The following is a 14,331-nucleotide window of genomic DNA, read 5'->3' as shown; positions in this document are numbered from 1 at the left end:
AAGAGTTTAGTTTGCCATAAATATGTTTAAATATGGGTTGCATTATCTATGCAGCATAAAGGTTGTTAAGTCTGCGTTAGCAAATAGGTTGCTATATCTAAGTAAGTATATAAGTAATTATATTTATGTCAGCAAATAGGTTGTTACAATGTATATCTATGATAGCATAAAGGTTGCTACATAATTGTAACAATATGGATTGCTTTATCTATATTAGCAAGCAAACAATGAATGAAAAGATCAATCAACGCGACTTCAAAGACTGTGGATATATGTATAACAATATTGACAAGACTATAAAGTTTAGCCTTACAGAGCTATAAAATAAATAATACTCAAGCTTATAACAAGTCAAGAATAATATTAAGTAAAATGCACAGTTATGAACTTTACAATTGATGAATGATAATGGATATATTCTAAACTCTTAACACTATGTGCTGTTCTATTTATTATGCACTACAGTATACAAAAAATATTTTTTTGTTAATGAATACTTTAATAAGTACAAAATTATGAGAACTGATGATAAATAACTCACAGACTATGAAACAATCTGAATCATTCCGGCTTAACAACTGATCATGAGTCATAGCCCTATGTATTTAAGACAAAACATGTAAATAGGACACGGATGCCCCCACATTCCACTTTTATTTTTAAATGTGATTTTTTGAAAACAATATGTCTTGTTCATTTGACATCGACAAAATAATTTGATTATTTCATATGACGTCATACAGTTCAAGGTTGTGTTTTACATATGCCTCACTTGGTCATCATCAGAAATGACGAGGCAGTTTTTGATTTGTTTTAACAGCGGATTCATGCAAAGTTTAAATGCAGCTGCGCAAGTAAGAAATGAGGAATTATTTTGGAATCTACTGGTCGTGACGGATAAATATATCGTCAGAATAAGTTATTGTTATCATAGATGTTTCTTACGTACAGGTCTATCTTATTTCGTTCCAACTAAATTTTCTAAAAATTATTACTGCCAACATATTATCACTGAAGTATTTCAAGAATACAGCAGGAACATTGAAGGTTCATAAACACATACATTTACAACAATAGTCTTTTGAAAGTGTTGAGTAAAAAATAACCTAAACTTCATTGACGTTGCCAATAAAATAAAGCTGTTGTCAAGAGAATGCAGATGGTATAATTTGAAAAGTGGATTGAAATATTCATTGCCTTTAGCCCTGCATGCATGTGGAAACTGGTGCTTATTCAGTTCCCCATTTATGCTTGGAAAGTCGTCGAAGGCTGGAGTTATTAACAAAGTTAAGGGAAGTAACTGCGGGTGGACCAGTTTATGGATATGAAAAACACATAACAGAGCTTGAACGGCACGTGAATCGCCTTGTTAATACACAATTTCTCCCATTCAAGCCCTTCTTTTGCCAAGTTTCTGCACCCCGCCAGACGGCATTTTAGATAGAGTTCATGCAATATTCTAACACGATGCGCAACTTGTTTTCTATAGACAAAGAAGAAAATCAAGTGTGGGTTATTCTGCAATAATATATGGGCGGAGCTTAATGTTTCGAAAATAGTTCCAAATAAATAAAGAAAATATTGCAGTAAATTGCAAGTGATAAAACCCGCTCTTGAAGAAATGTAATAAATGTAGCAATGTTTATAAATGTAATGAAACAACAAATTGTATATTTGGTGATAAGTGGCATAACCACGCCTACAAAGAATGTTATTTGTTAGGAAACGTAATTAAAAAAATATTTATAGCATTTCAGCTTTTCAGTAGCATCAATAAACATGATGTCATTTAGTTTCTACGATTGTTGCTCTAAATGAAAGTGACGTCATTTGCACAATATTTATGAATGAAAACGACATCATATGTTTGTAAAATTCAATGACGTCATTAAATAGTGAACTTTGTACTAAGAAGTGCGGAGTATTGAAAAATATAGTTCATGTCCAAAAGCTTGAACCAAATGAATCAGAATCGTGTAAAAATCAAAATAATATTTTTCTATGATGGTTTGTTGTCGAATAACCCACAGTAAGGAGTATAGATGCGTGTTATCAAATCACTCGTGCTTCGCAATTGTGATTTAATTCCTACGCATCTATACTCCTTACTGTGGGTTATTCGACAACAAACCATGATAGAACAAGAGATGTGTTTGTCAGAAACACGCCCCCTATTGCTCCGCTTTAAATTTTTTTAAATTATTTTTTTTTACCTTTGACCTTGAAAGATAACCTTGACCTTGAACTTACACCACTCAAAATGTGCAGCTTCATGAGAATGCTGCTTTGAATTTTTTTTTTTTTTTTTTTTTACCTTTGACCTTGAAGGATGACCTTGACCTTGAACTTCCACCACTCAAAATGTGCAGCTTCATGAGAACGCCGCTTTGAAACAATTTTTTATTGACCTTTGACCTTGAAGAATGACCTTGACCTTGAACTTCCACCACTCAAAATGTGCAGCTTCATGAGATACACATGCATGCCAAATATCAAGTTTTTAAATTCAATAATGCAAAAGTTATGGCCAACGTTAAAGTTTTTTCTGACGGACGAACAGACTGACATACACACATACTGAGGGACAGTTCAACTGCTATATGCCACCCTACCCGGGGCATAAAAATATTAGACAAAGTAAAGGAAATGTCAAGCTGTATAATGACCAATTGTGCCTTTGACCTTTAAAGTAGTGAGAACGGTTGCTATATTTGGCAAAGATACTGCTTTGACATACATTTTAGAGGATACATTTGGACTCTTTCACAAACTCCAATATGTAACTTTCTTTAAGGAGGGTATAAAAGCCTTTCCTTGCAGACTAAACTCTTGTTTCAATAATGCTAGTCTGAGCAGTCATAGGTCAAATGTTCCATGTTTAAAATCACACGATTTTGATCTTACATTTTGATAGAAAACAAGGGCTGTTTGTAAAACATGCATGCCCCCCCCATATGGGCTGTCAGTTGTAGTGCCAGCCATTGTGTTAATACGTTTTTTGTCACTGTGACCTTGACCTTTGACCTAGTGACCTGAAAATCAATAGGGGTCATCTGCCAGTCATGATCAATGTACCTATGAAGTTTCAGGATCCTAGGCTTAATTATTCTTGAGTTATCATCAGGAAACCATTTAACTGTATCGAGTCACTGTGACCTTGACCTTTGACCTAGTGACCTGAAAATTAATAGGGGTCATCTGCCAGTCATGATCAATGTACCTATGAAGTTTCATGATCCTAGGCGTAAGCATTCTTGAGTTATCATACGAAAACCATTTTACTGTTTCGAGTCACTGTGACCTTGACCTTTGACCTAGTGACCTGAAAATCAATAGGGGGTCATCTGTCAGTCATTGTCAATGTACCTATGAAGTTTCATGATCCTAGGCGTAACCATTCTTGAGTTATCATCCAGAAACCATTTTACTATTTCGAGTCACTGTGACCTTGACCTTTGATCTAGTGACCTGAAAATCAATAGGGGTAATCTGCCAGTCACTATCAATGTACCTATGAAGTTTCATGATCCTAGGCGTAAGCATTCTTGAGTTAACATCCGGAAACCATTTTACTGTTTCAAGTCACTGTGACCTTGACCTTTGACCTAGTGACCTGAAAATCAATAGGGGTCATCTGCCAGTCATGATCAATGTTCCTATGAAGTTTCATGAACCTAGGCGTAAGCATTATTGAGTTATCATCCGGAAACCGTTTTACTGTTTCAAGTCACTGTGACCTTGACCTTTGACCTTGTGAACTGAAAATCAATAGGGGTCACCTGCCAGTCATGATCAATGTACCTATGAAGTTTCATTATCCTAGGCCTAGGCGTTCTTGAGTTATCAACTGGAAACCATCTGATGGACGGATCGACCAACAGACCGACATTTGCAAAACAATATGCCCCTCTTCTTCAAAGGGGGGCATAAAAATAATCCAAAACCTACATTAGTTGTGTCGTCCATGGCGACCCTCATGAGCTGGGTGTGCCTGCGGGTGGCCTCCAGCGCCCTCTGCTGGGCCTCAGCGGCCCTCTCCCAGGCCTCCCTACAGTCTGTCTCCATGTCAGCCAGACGTTCCTGAAGGTACTGGTTCCTGGCAGCCACGCTGGCCTCCTTCTCTAACACCTGCTGCTGCAGCTCAGCCTTCTCTCGCAGTTTGCGGTCGACTTCGGCATCTTTTTCTTTAGAAGTATAATATATGAGAAAAATAAATCTTGTTTTTTTACTTGTCATACTTAATTGTAGTTTTAGATTGGCAACTAAGCATTTTTGTTTCCTATCACTATACATTAATATTTGCAGTCTACTTCAAGATTTCTGTCTGTAAGAGAATAATATGAGCTTCCCTTTGAAAAAAACATGGCTCAATCCATGTGTGTGATTATCAGGCACAACACTTTCCGCGTACACTGGATTATTTTGCAAAGAAGAGATTTCCTTCAAACGAAAAATTACCTTAAAGGCAGGGACAAACATTGCAAGCAAAATGTAAAAGACTTTCACACAGAAGGTTTTATAAGTAATAAATCCAGGAAAAAAATGTAATTGTGAAACCTTGACAATAAGGGCTGAAGTACTGGCAGATAATTATGCTGTAAGTTGGACAAAATCTCAGGAATTGTGTTGGAGGAACTGTGCAAAAAAGCTTTTATAAATAAAATGTAAAACAAGAAGGCCAAGATGGTCCTAGTTCACTCACCTGAGAGGAGTCGATTCATTTAATCTTTACCAAATGTCAAACTTAACCTAGATATTGTCCAGACAAACATCCTGGTCAAGTTTCATCATTATTGAACCAGAACTCTGGCGTATGGAGTGTTTTTGAGACAAACATTTTGACAAAGTTTCATGGAGATTGGGCATGAAATGTGACTTCTACAGTGTTTACAAGGTTTTTCTTTTCTTGACTTAGTGACCTAGTTTTTGACCGGGCAAAACTCGAAGGAGATATCATTGGGACAAAGCTTTTGACCAAGTTTCATGAAGATCAGACAATATATATGGCCTCTAGAGTGTTTACGAACAAATGTGGACGGACGATAGACAAAGACCGGTCACAAAAGCTCACCTGAGCAATCAGGTGAGCTAAAAAAAAACAATGAACCTTGAATAACAATTAACACATAAATGATACACACAACTACACTGTATTATTATGAAAACATTAATAATCAAAGGGGAGTAACTACTGTAAACTTAAATGCAATATTTAGAAGAGTTGTCTCGCATGTTACATGACCTTAATTCATTATTGTTTACAAGCCTTTTTACTATATGAATATAAGGAAAACTGCCCCGTCCCCCTGGCAACCATGTTTTTCAACGGTCCGGAACCATTTTCAATTTTAACTCACATATCTAGGAAAGAAGAGTTCTGACAAAATTTCATGAAAATTGGGCCAAAAGTGTAAATTCTAGAGTGTTCACATGTATACATATAGAGAAAAAAATGCCCCTGCCACTGGCAGCCATGTTTTTTCACCCATCTGGACCATTTTCGAACTCGTCTGAGAAATCAATAAAACCAATGTTTTGACCAACTTTCATGATGATTGGGCAAAAATTGTGACTTTCAGAGTGTTAACAAGGTTTCTCTATAGCCAAATAAGGAAAACTGCCCCGCCTACTGGCGGCAATGTTTTTCAACAGACCGGAACCACTTTTGAACTCAACCAACATATCATTAAGACAAACATTTTGACAGTGTTACATGAAGATTGGGCATGAAATGTGACTTCTACAGTGTTTACAAGTTTTTTCTTTTTTTTGACCTAGTGACCTAGTTTTTGACGCGGCACGACCCAGTTTCGAACTCGACCGAGATTTCATAGGGACGAACTTCTGACGAAGTTTCATGAAGATCGGACAATAAATGTGGCCTCTAGAGTGTTTTCGAACAAATGACGGACGACGGACAAAGACTGGTCACAAAAGCTCACCTGAGCAATCAGGTGAGCTAAAAAGGCAAATACTCCCTCTTATGAAAAGCCCAATAGAGAAGCCTTAACAATACGCTGTAGCACTTGCAGATAATTTCTGTAACGTTCATGAAAATTGCCTGCTGTGACATAGTCTTTAAAACTCAATAATAAACATACACAAGTCTTTTTCAATGTTCATAATGATTTATTTCAATTTATTTAATTTCAGCGCAATGTTCGTAAAATATTCTAACTTATAAGTCAAATGTAATGGCCTATTGGCCCCATGACAATAACAAATTGTGTGACCGTAATGTCCGGCCTTTTACGTGATTCTCTTTATACCCTCTACTGAAGAACAGTGTATTAATATAGATTGGAACACCCAATGCTGATGTGTCAATTTCCGACGGGATCTCGTGCAAAACCAGTGCCCAAAGGTAGCATCCAATAGACAAATTAGGAAGTGGGCTCTTTACATGAAATCATAAAACATTCAATCTGCCGGCTGCCTACCAAGACATGTTTAATTAGGGAGATAAGCAATGAGTAATTAAGTTGGAGTGTTATTCTGGTCTATTTTGATGTTATTTCTAATTACCATCTGTATTGGCCATCTGATATCGTTCTGAAGCATGTATCAGTTAATTCATTAATTACCTTGGCTCTTTGTTTGTATGATATTGCTTATAGTAGGAATTTTTGCCAATTGAATTTCTGTTGCTTATAATTAGCCAATGTGTATAATATTTTGTATACTGCGTATAATATTTTGTATACTAATATTTAATATAATATTTAACATTTTTTACGTTCCACTGCAAATGTAGAAGTTGCACATGGGATGTGACAGAGAGAAAGATGCTTGTTGCTCTACATCCCAATAACTTTCAGCAGGTGATAATAAGGTAAGAACAATTGAGTCTGCCAGTACCTGCTGCAGGTGCTGTCTCTGGGATGAGCGGTACCGGTGCAGTACGCAGCTTGGGTAGCAGGTTCCCATTCTTGTCCGTCTCTTGGTACGTGCCAGGCTGGTAGGTGGGAATATCCTGCCGTGTCTTGTCACCAGAGCTTTAACAAGAAAAGGAATATTCCAACATTTGTTATTTTGGATTTATTTCGAATAAAAGCCTTTCAAGGCTTATATGACACTCTTGAGTTTTTTGTGTAGAACCAGTATAAAGGTGTCTTCATGAGTATTGAGAACACTTCTACAATAGGTTTGAACAGCAAATGTCACAAAGGTTTAAAACAGTTTCCAATAGAATATCAGATTGTAATTTGAAGCTAATGTTGATGTGGTTTAAACCCTGAACAATCACATAGTATGATAGTTATTATCTAAGCTTTCTTTCAGGATGCAGTGTTTTCACACCATTTTTGGAATGGGGGTGGAGGCATTTGGATTAAGAAATATTGAATTGTTTTGACAAAAAAAGGAACATGTTTCTGTTGCTCACAAATAAATTGAGAATACTTGTTTTCAATAATAAACTTGCAAAGGTTTAACTTAAAAGAGCTGGATAGATAGATGAGGTAAATAATATGATTCGTTCAAAAATATTTATTTTTTTTAATCCTTTACAACGGGATTTTAGGCTGTTATTTGGGAAAACAATATTTAATTGATGACCTTGTAAATGGTGCCAAATATTGGTCCCAAATTTGGACAAAAAAAAGAACACTGGCATGCTTAAGCTCAGATTATAGTAACAAAATATAGCACATTTCTTCTGCAATATTAAAATGAATTTTTTTTTGGATAACAAACTCATAATTATTTTTAACACAATTGTTATGTTCATAAAGGGCATTCTTTTAAACAAGCCACACTCTGCACTAGCAAATACATGCATGACATGTACAGTCTTAGCCACAGTCCTAAATCTAATTTTTTAACTGGCCACAAGTAGTGTTTTTTCCAGGAGGGCAAAGGGGCATGGCGCCTTACTTTCAAAAAGGGCATTTAAGCGCGCAGTTTAGGCAAAAAAGGGCAAAAACGTTCCCTGAATACCTGAATTACGGGGCAACATGTAATCGCATCTAAAAGCAGTTGTGGAAAAAATAACATATAAACAAGCACATTAAATGGTAATTGATTTATTTAACTTACTATGATTTATATTAATATATTTACCTTGCAATGTACATTTAAGTTCCATGCTGTTTCAATAAACTGTACAGCACGACAAACATAATAAAGCAATATATGCATATGAATCTGATTATACACAGATCCACTAACATATAAATGAAACCCTGTTTGTCTTATCCCATTTTCTAACAATAATCTTGCCAGATGTTTAAAATAACATTGCGAGTAAATTGATCGCTAACAATATGCAAACACTTGTTTCCGTGACATACATCCACCAAGTAGATTACAAATAAATAAAAAATGTTGTTGCTTTCTAAAACATTTTTATGCATCGTTGATTATCACAGACATTTCATTAATCCCTTCTTAATGTATAATCTCCATCGTTAATTCGATCGTTTACGACGTTATTTGCCATTTTTGCCAAGTCGCAATTTAATTCAGTATAGTCCGCCATGTTGTTCAAATGTCAAATGATGTAAGCGACAGGTGCGCATGGCAACGTTAAATCGTGTGCGCGATTCGCATTTTGTTAAATTAGTATATGTCTCAGTAATTATTTCAATAATAAGATCTAATTATCTTAAAGACGAAAGCGATAAAGAATAAATTTGTTTGTGTTTTTAAATGTAATTATGCGTAAAAATATATGTTTTGATATAACTGAATAATGCATGCAATGCAAAATTGCCACGAGCATAACATCGAGTTTTTCATCAAAAGTCTCCGAAGTAAGTGCGCTTGGTATAACATAGCCTCTGGCATTATCGATTGATACTGACACAGGGTTATTCACGCATGACTGATTCACAGCTTTGGAGCAGTCTACCTATAAATCGAGCACTGTAATAGATTAAATCTGCTCAAATAAAATAGTCGATTAGACGTTGACGTCTCTCGAGTAAATCAAACACAGTCACAGACAATCAAGGACGCTGATTTTGCGGACCAAGTTAAAACGTAAGGCAATAAAGATGTTATCGATAAGGGCGGTGGTGAAATTTGCCTTTGAAAAGAAGGGCGCGTGGCGAAATTTGTCTTTGAAAAGGGCAGTGTGGCGATCCGGGAGGGCGGCATGGCTTTTCGCCACGCTAAAATGGCCTGGGAAAAACACTAACAAGGTAAGGAAACATCCAGACTATTACTGGCCCGTGGCCCAAATTCCTTTTTTTTAACAACAAAAATCAAATTTTCTTTGATCTGAAATATTAACCTGCCATATGGGCAAGTATTCTAGATTTTTTTCATTTTTTTTTTTATTGGCCTTGTCCAAGACCAGAAAGACCTTCCCTTAGACTGCATATACATGTATAAACAGAAGTCTAACACATTACGATCATTTATCTTTGACTCAAAAGCAGATATTTACATGACAGGTGCAGGTACGCTGGGACTATCCAGGAAGATGTATCCAGCAGTGGTCTTCCAGCCATCCGACAGCTGGTCGTCCAGATAGGACCGAACCTTGCGTGCAAACTTGTCATCATATTTGGAGTACTCTCGCACACCAAACACTACCAGCACTGATCCAACCACTATGCCAAACAAGAACTTTTTACCGAAACTGAAAATAGTGAAATGTTAAACTTGTTTATGAGTGTTGCTAGCATATTGTTATTACAATATGAACACAAAAATCATACTTTATTATTTATACATAAGTTGTGTAATGGAGGGATTTTAATCAGTTTTTTTACGAATAAAGGTTAGACCCTGCTTTTTGGTATAAGCACAATAACTTTCTTAGAGAAAACAGGGGTTTTAATTACACTAGGAGGGAAGGGAGTTTGCCTTTAATGACACGAATAAATAGTATGTAGGGAACCAAATTTGGCGAACATTTTCACAGGATGTTACTGATAGGGGAATGAGGGCTCTAAGGGTTAGTTTCATTTTGGGGGACAACAGGATGACTTTATAGAAATTTTCAGAGAACTGCAGCTTATATTGGCTACCGCTACAGAAGTTAAAATGAACCTGGAAAAAAAACAGGTGGAATTTTTCATGCAAACTTATTATTGTTGCAATAAGTTAATACTCCGAAAGTAACAAAGATTCAAACTGTAAAGGTTTATTTAAAAAAGATGCATTGATGTATAATCTAATTGGCAGTTAATATCTCAGTCCTAAAACTTGTTCCCAATAGAGAAAATAAATATGCATATAGAACTTTAAAAAGGTTTTTATAAATAATACACAAAGCCACCATGAATATTCAAATTGTTTACTGTAATAACCTACCCAGATTTTCTTGGTGGTGGTGGTGGTGGTGGAGGAGAGGGTTTTTCTGCTTTAACAAACTCTGGTGGCACCTTTGTTGTCAAATATCTTGATGTAAGGGCCATTATTCTGTATTGCCTGTAATTTAAATTATTGATATGCATGCATAACAAGGGTTTCGTATATCGTATATCATAGTTTGTTTTACAAAGAAATTAAATTTTTTCACATCTGAAGCACAACAAAATGCATTCCATTATACTTCAATAAGAAACTGTATACACTGAATATAGTGTCGTGTGTTTTTTCACCATTTTGGGAATGGGACCAGGTCCCTTTGGATTTGGAACAAATGTGGCATTTTGACTAAACTTGGGAAATTAGTGTTGTTGTTTTGCTAATAAATGCTTAAAAATTGAGAATTAAACTCTTAAATTTTGGCCCGATTTTATAGCCCAATCCCAAAAAGTATACTTTTTCCCCAAAATGTGGCAAAAAATTCCCAATTTCCAAAAAAAAAAAAAAAAAACAATTTTTTTTTTTAAGAAAGAAGTGTCTTGTGCGTATTTTATCTCAATTTTAATTCAATTACATCTTACAAAGTATAATGTGATTTTGTTCTATTAATTTGAATGATTATAAAGAGCAGGGATCATATTTTCCCGCAACATCAATCGGTCCGGATATAAATGGGGAAAAGTATCCGAAAATGTATATCCTAAATCATCACAAATTACATTAATATATATATATATACCATTGATTTTGCCATTCAATGAAGGTGGTATAATACATGTACATGTTAAATTCCCTGAGGCATTTTTTTTAAACGGAACGAGTTTTCTCAACTGGTTTTATCATTTGGTATTTCATTGTTGTTTCGTGTTCTGTTTTATCAGACTTTTTTCATCGTTGTCAATATTATTAATCTGTGTAAGTCTATACTGATGTTTTAAATTGTTGTCAACTCGATAATAGCTTACAAACATGCACTGAACCAAACAAATGTCTGTGCGTAGGTTGGCTACTGTCAACAACAAACCAAATATTAAAGAAATAATTTGTTGTCAAATAACCCACGGCCGAAAGTTTAGATGCTTAGGGATTTAATCACGAGAGCGAAGCATTTGAAACCACGCATCTAATTTTCCGGTCGTGAGTTATTCAACAACAAAGTATAAAGTACACAAATTATTTTGATTCTAACACGGTTTTACTAAAGATTTATTCAATGTATATTATGTGAAGTTCCGCCCATAAAAATAACTTTCGGCTTTTCTATTGATCAGATCCGCGACTTTCATTCATAATTATATTATCGGATAATTACGCTGGTGGAAAATGTATCGGCATGTTTTGTTTAGTTACAGCGCATGCATTTAGACGCGTCTTTAATCCGCTGTTCACAAGTTTTTGATTCCTGGTCTGACGTGCAATAAACCGGTTCTGACCGGTTTAGAGACTGCAGCGAATGGTTTATCGCACCTAATCGAAATGAGAATGTCATTAGGGTGTGTTAGCATGTACACTGTGTAATCGATTTCATGACATGGGAATTTTAATTACAAACAGATTCGGACCGACTGTTTGGGATTTTCAATCGATCTTTCATGACCCCCGGTCTAGGACCGACAAAACCGAAAAAAATATGATCCCTGATAAAGAGTTATATCAAATTTAGTATTTCCCTAATCAGTGGATTTTTCATGTGGAAAACAAAGGCTAATTAATTTATTTTCCCAATTTCATGAAAATGCTGATTAAATTCCCAATTCCAAAGCCATGGGATATCTTCCCAAAAAGTGGAGAAAAAAAACCTGCTGTGAAATTAACAACTGGCCTGTAAATTATTTCTCCTTGTAGGACAGTCTGGCCTGTAAATTGTGACGGTCTTTCGCCATGTCTGTATTAAAGTGTATTCAATGTTATATTTACTAAGGCTCAACCTAAAGAGCTGTATGGGAGATAAACTAATTGTTGAGATCTAAAAAAAATAAAAATTGGGACTTTAGTCCCAAATTGGGAAAAATATATACTTTGTGTCAATTGAGAATGGGACCGAATATCTGACCCAACTTAGAACAAAAAAACACACTGGAATATTATTGTCTTATAATTGATTTTTTTACATAAAAAATGATAAAATATTGTGTAGTAAATAAGTCATGAGTACATATAAGTATATGACACACACAAAACCATAAGTACCCTAATAAGAAAGCATTTTCAATGTTCAGAGACCCTCTAGCCGCAAAAGTGACTGGTAAATGTTGTTTGGTGGATGATTTTGGTGTACTCAGACATATTGAAGGAGTGGATGATGATCCGAGTCCCTGAAAGCAAATCATAATAAAATTACAAAAAAAATATGATGATGTTATCAGGGCTTGACACTAACTTTTACAGATTGGTGTCCACAGGGAACCCTGCCTATTAAAATTAGAGCAAAATCCTGGGAAAAACTGATGTCCCTCACCAAAATGTGGGGGTCTCGGGTTCCCGGGACACTGTTGGTGTCAAGGCCTGGTTATTTAAAAAGGGAACACTTTTTTATGGAAGCACACATTTTGTGGGCAGTGTTGGTAATGTATACTTCCCAGATTTTAAATTGCTGTATAAAGCCTGTGTAGCACCATCTGCAAAGAACAGCAGCAAGAAAGTACTATGAGGGCTCAGCACTCAAAGGTTTTCCTAGCCATTTTGGGAAAATGAGTCTGGTCAGATTGGGATTTTTTAAATTAATAAAATGGCAAATTTGGGAAACTTTTATTGACAAAATGAACCAAATTGGGATTTATTTTATAAACAAATATTGACACATCAGGCCTTTTCAATAATAATTATAGTTATATAATTTGAAAGATGTTTATTATATGAAATGGAGATATAATCATCATTCAACACTTCTCTCTAATAAAATTTGTGTGTGAGGAAAATTTGATTTTTTTACACTTTGGGTTTGGGGTCAGGCCTGTTTGCTTTTTTAAATAGCAGGCAAACCTCTGGCCCTCATATACACTTTTCCAATCAGAGTGACTTTTACTTCATAAGGGATGACCTTGCAAACCCTTGATGTTATGATGATGATATGGATGCTGCTGCTGATAATGATCATGGTGATGTTGACGACGGCGATGAGGATGATGATGCTGAATATGACTATGATCACTCAACCTGGAAAATCCTTGCTAAATGTAGAAAGGTAAAACCAGTCTCTTGTTTGGCTCTTATGGTTGAGTTCAATGCCATGTGTTCTAAACACTAGTTTGCACCGGGCAGCGGGTATTTTAAAATTTAAGCATTTTGAAAGGAAAATATCATAATCAACTGTGTCCATGTTCTATGTGATTTTTATATCCTTTAAAAAAAAAGACAATCAATGGAGGTCCAATAAACTGTTCACACTTAACCTGTGTATAAACATAGCTAATTGCAGGTTTACCAGTATTTATGTTACCAGGTCTGGCGGTGAAAAGTATGCTGACAGTCTTTGACTCAAACCCGGGACCTGTACCTATCCAAGTGAATTTTATAGTGAGCTAACAGGTACGCTTAAACACTTTATTGCAGATCTCACTTATTTTCGGTCCCATGAAATTCTCCTCCGATAATTTAGAATTCGTCTAGGTACTTCAGATAACAGGGAAAATTGATCCCAACAAACCCACTTCAAGGTCTTATAGAAAAGAGCTTGTGCAAAATCCAGGGCTGGGATTCAAACAAAAAAAGACTAGCTCTGGATTGTCAGTACTCAAGTAGCTCGAACCTAGTGTCCTATTAGGCGTTGCCCACGATCGCCGGATAAAGAATCAACGGTACATGATTCGTAAAACTAAGTCTAAATTAGTGAATGAGTGAACTTTTTTGTCAACAAAATTTTCCGGGTGGGGAAAATACAAAGCGGGGATTTTGTATAAGGCTGATTGCAGATTAACAATAAATGCTTAGACAGAGATAACATGCAAAAACTATCAAATGACAACGAATACGTACACGTAAACGTGCAGAAGAACAAAATGTTCTTGTTTTCCACATCTTCCACTTTTCCAGCCGGTCAGTGTCAATGACAGACTGGTTTGCAACAATTGA

The 14,331-nt window shown here is 35.7% G+C and overlaps 1 protein-coding gene across 2 annotated transcripts in view; it reads right to left on the bottom strand.

The window, feature by feature from the left end:
• LOC127841539 (MICOS complex subunit MIC60-1-like) overlaps nucleotides 1-14,331 on the bottom strand; it is a 27,397-nt gene extending 13,066 nt beyond the window's left edge. For both annotated transcript variants that reach the window (XM_052370428.1, XM_052370429.1), the window contains exons 1-6: nucleotides 14,236-14,331; nucleotides 12,451-12,575; nucleotides 10,264-10,380; nucleotides 9,392-9,586; nucleotides 6,859-6,995; nucleotides 3,949-4,184 (exon numbers count right to left, since the gene is read on the bottom strand). In XM_052370428.1, coding sequence (XP_052226388.1) covers nucleotides 3,949-4,184; nucleotides 6,859-6,995; nucleotides 9,392-9,586; nucleotides 10,264-10,380; nucleotides 12,451-12,575; nucleotides 14,236-14,277 — 852 coding nt within the window. In that variant the 5' untranslated portion in view covers nucleotides 14,278-14,331. The remainder of the gene's footprint in view (nucleotides 1-3,948; nucleotides 4,185-6,858; nucleotides 6,996-9,391; nucleotides 9,587-10,263; nucleotides 10,381-12,450; nucleotides 12,576-14,235) is intronic.

The sequence above is a fragment of the Dreissena polymorpha genome, chromosome 8 (genome assembly GCF_020536995.1).
Source record: "Dreissena polymorpha isolate Duluth1 chromosome 8, UMN_Dpol_1.0, whole genome shotgun sequence".
NCBI classification, from domain to species: domain Eukaryota; kingdom Metazoa; phylum Mollusca; class Bivalvia; order Myida; family Dreissenidae; genus Dreissena; species Dreissena polymorpha.
The sequence above is the reverse complement of the archived record's forward strand: the minus strand, read 5'-3'. Positions and strand labels throughout refer to the sequence as shown.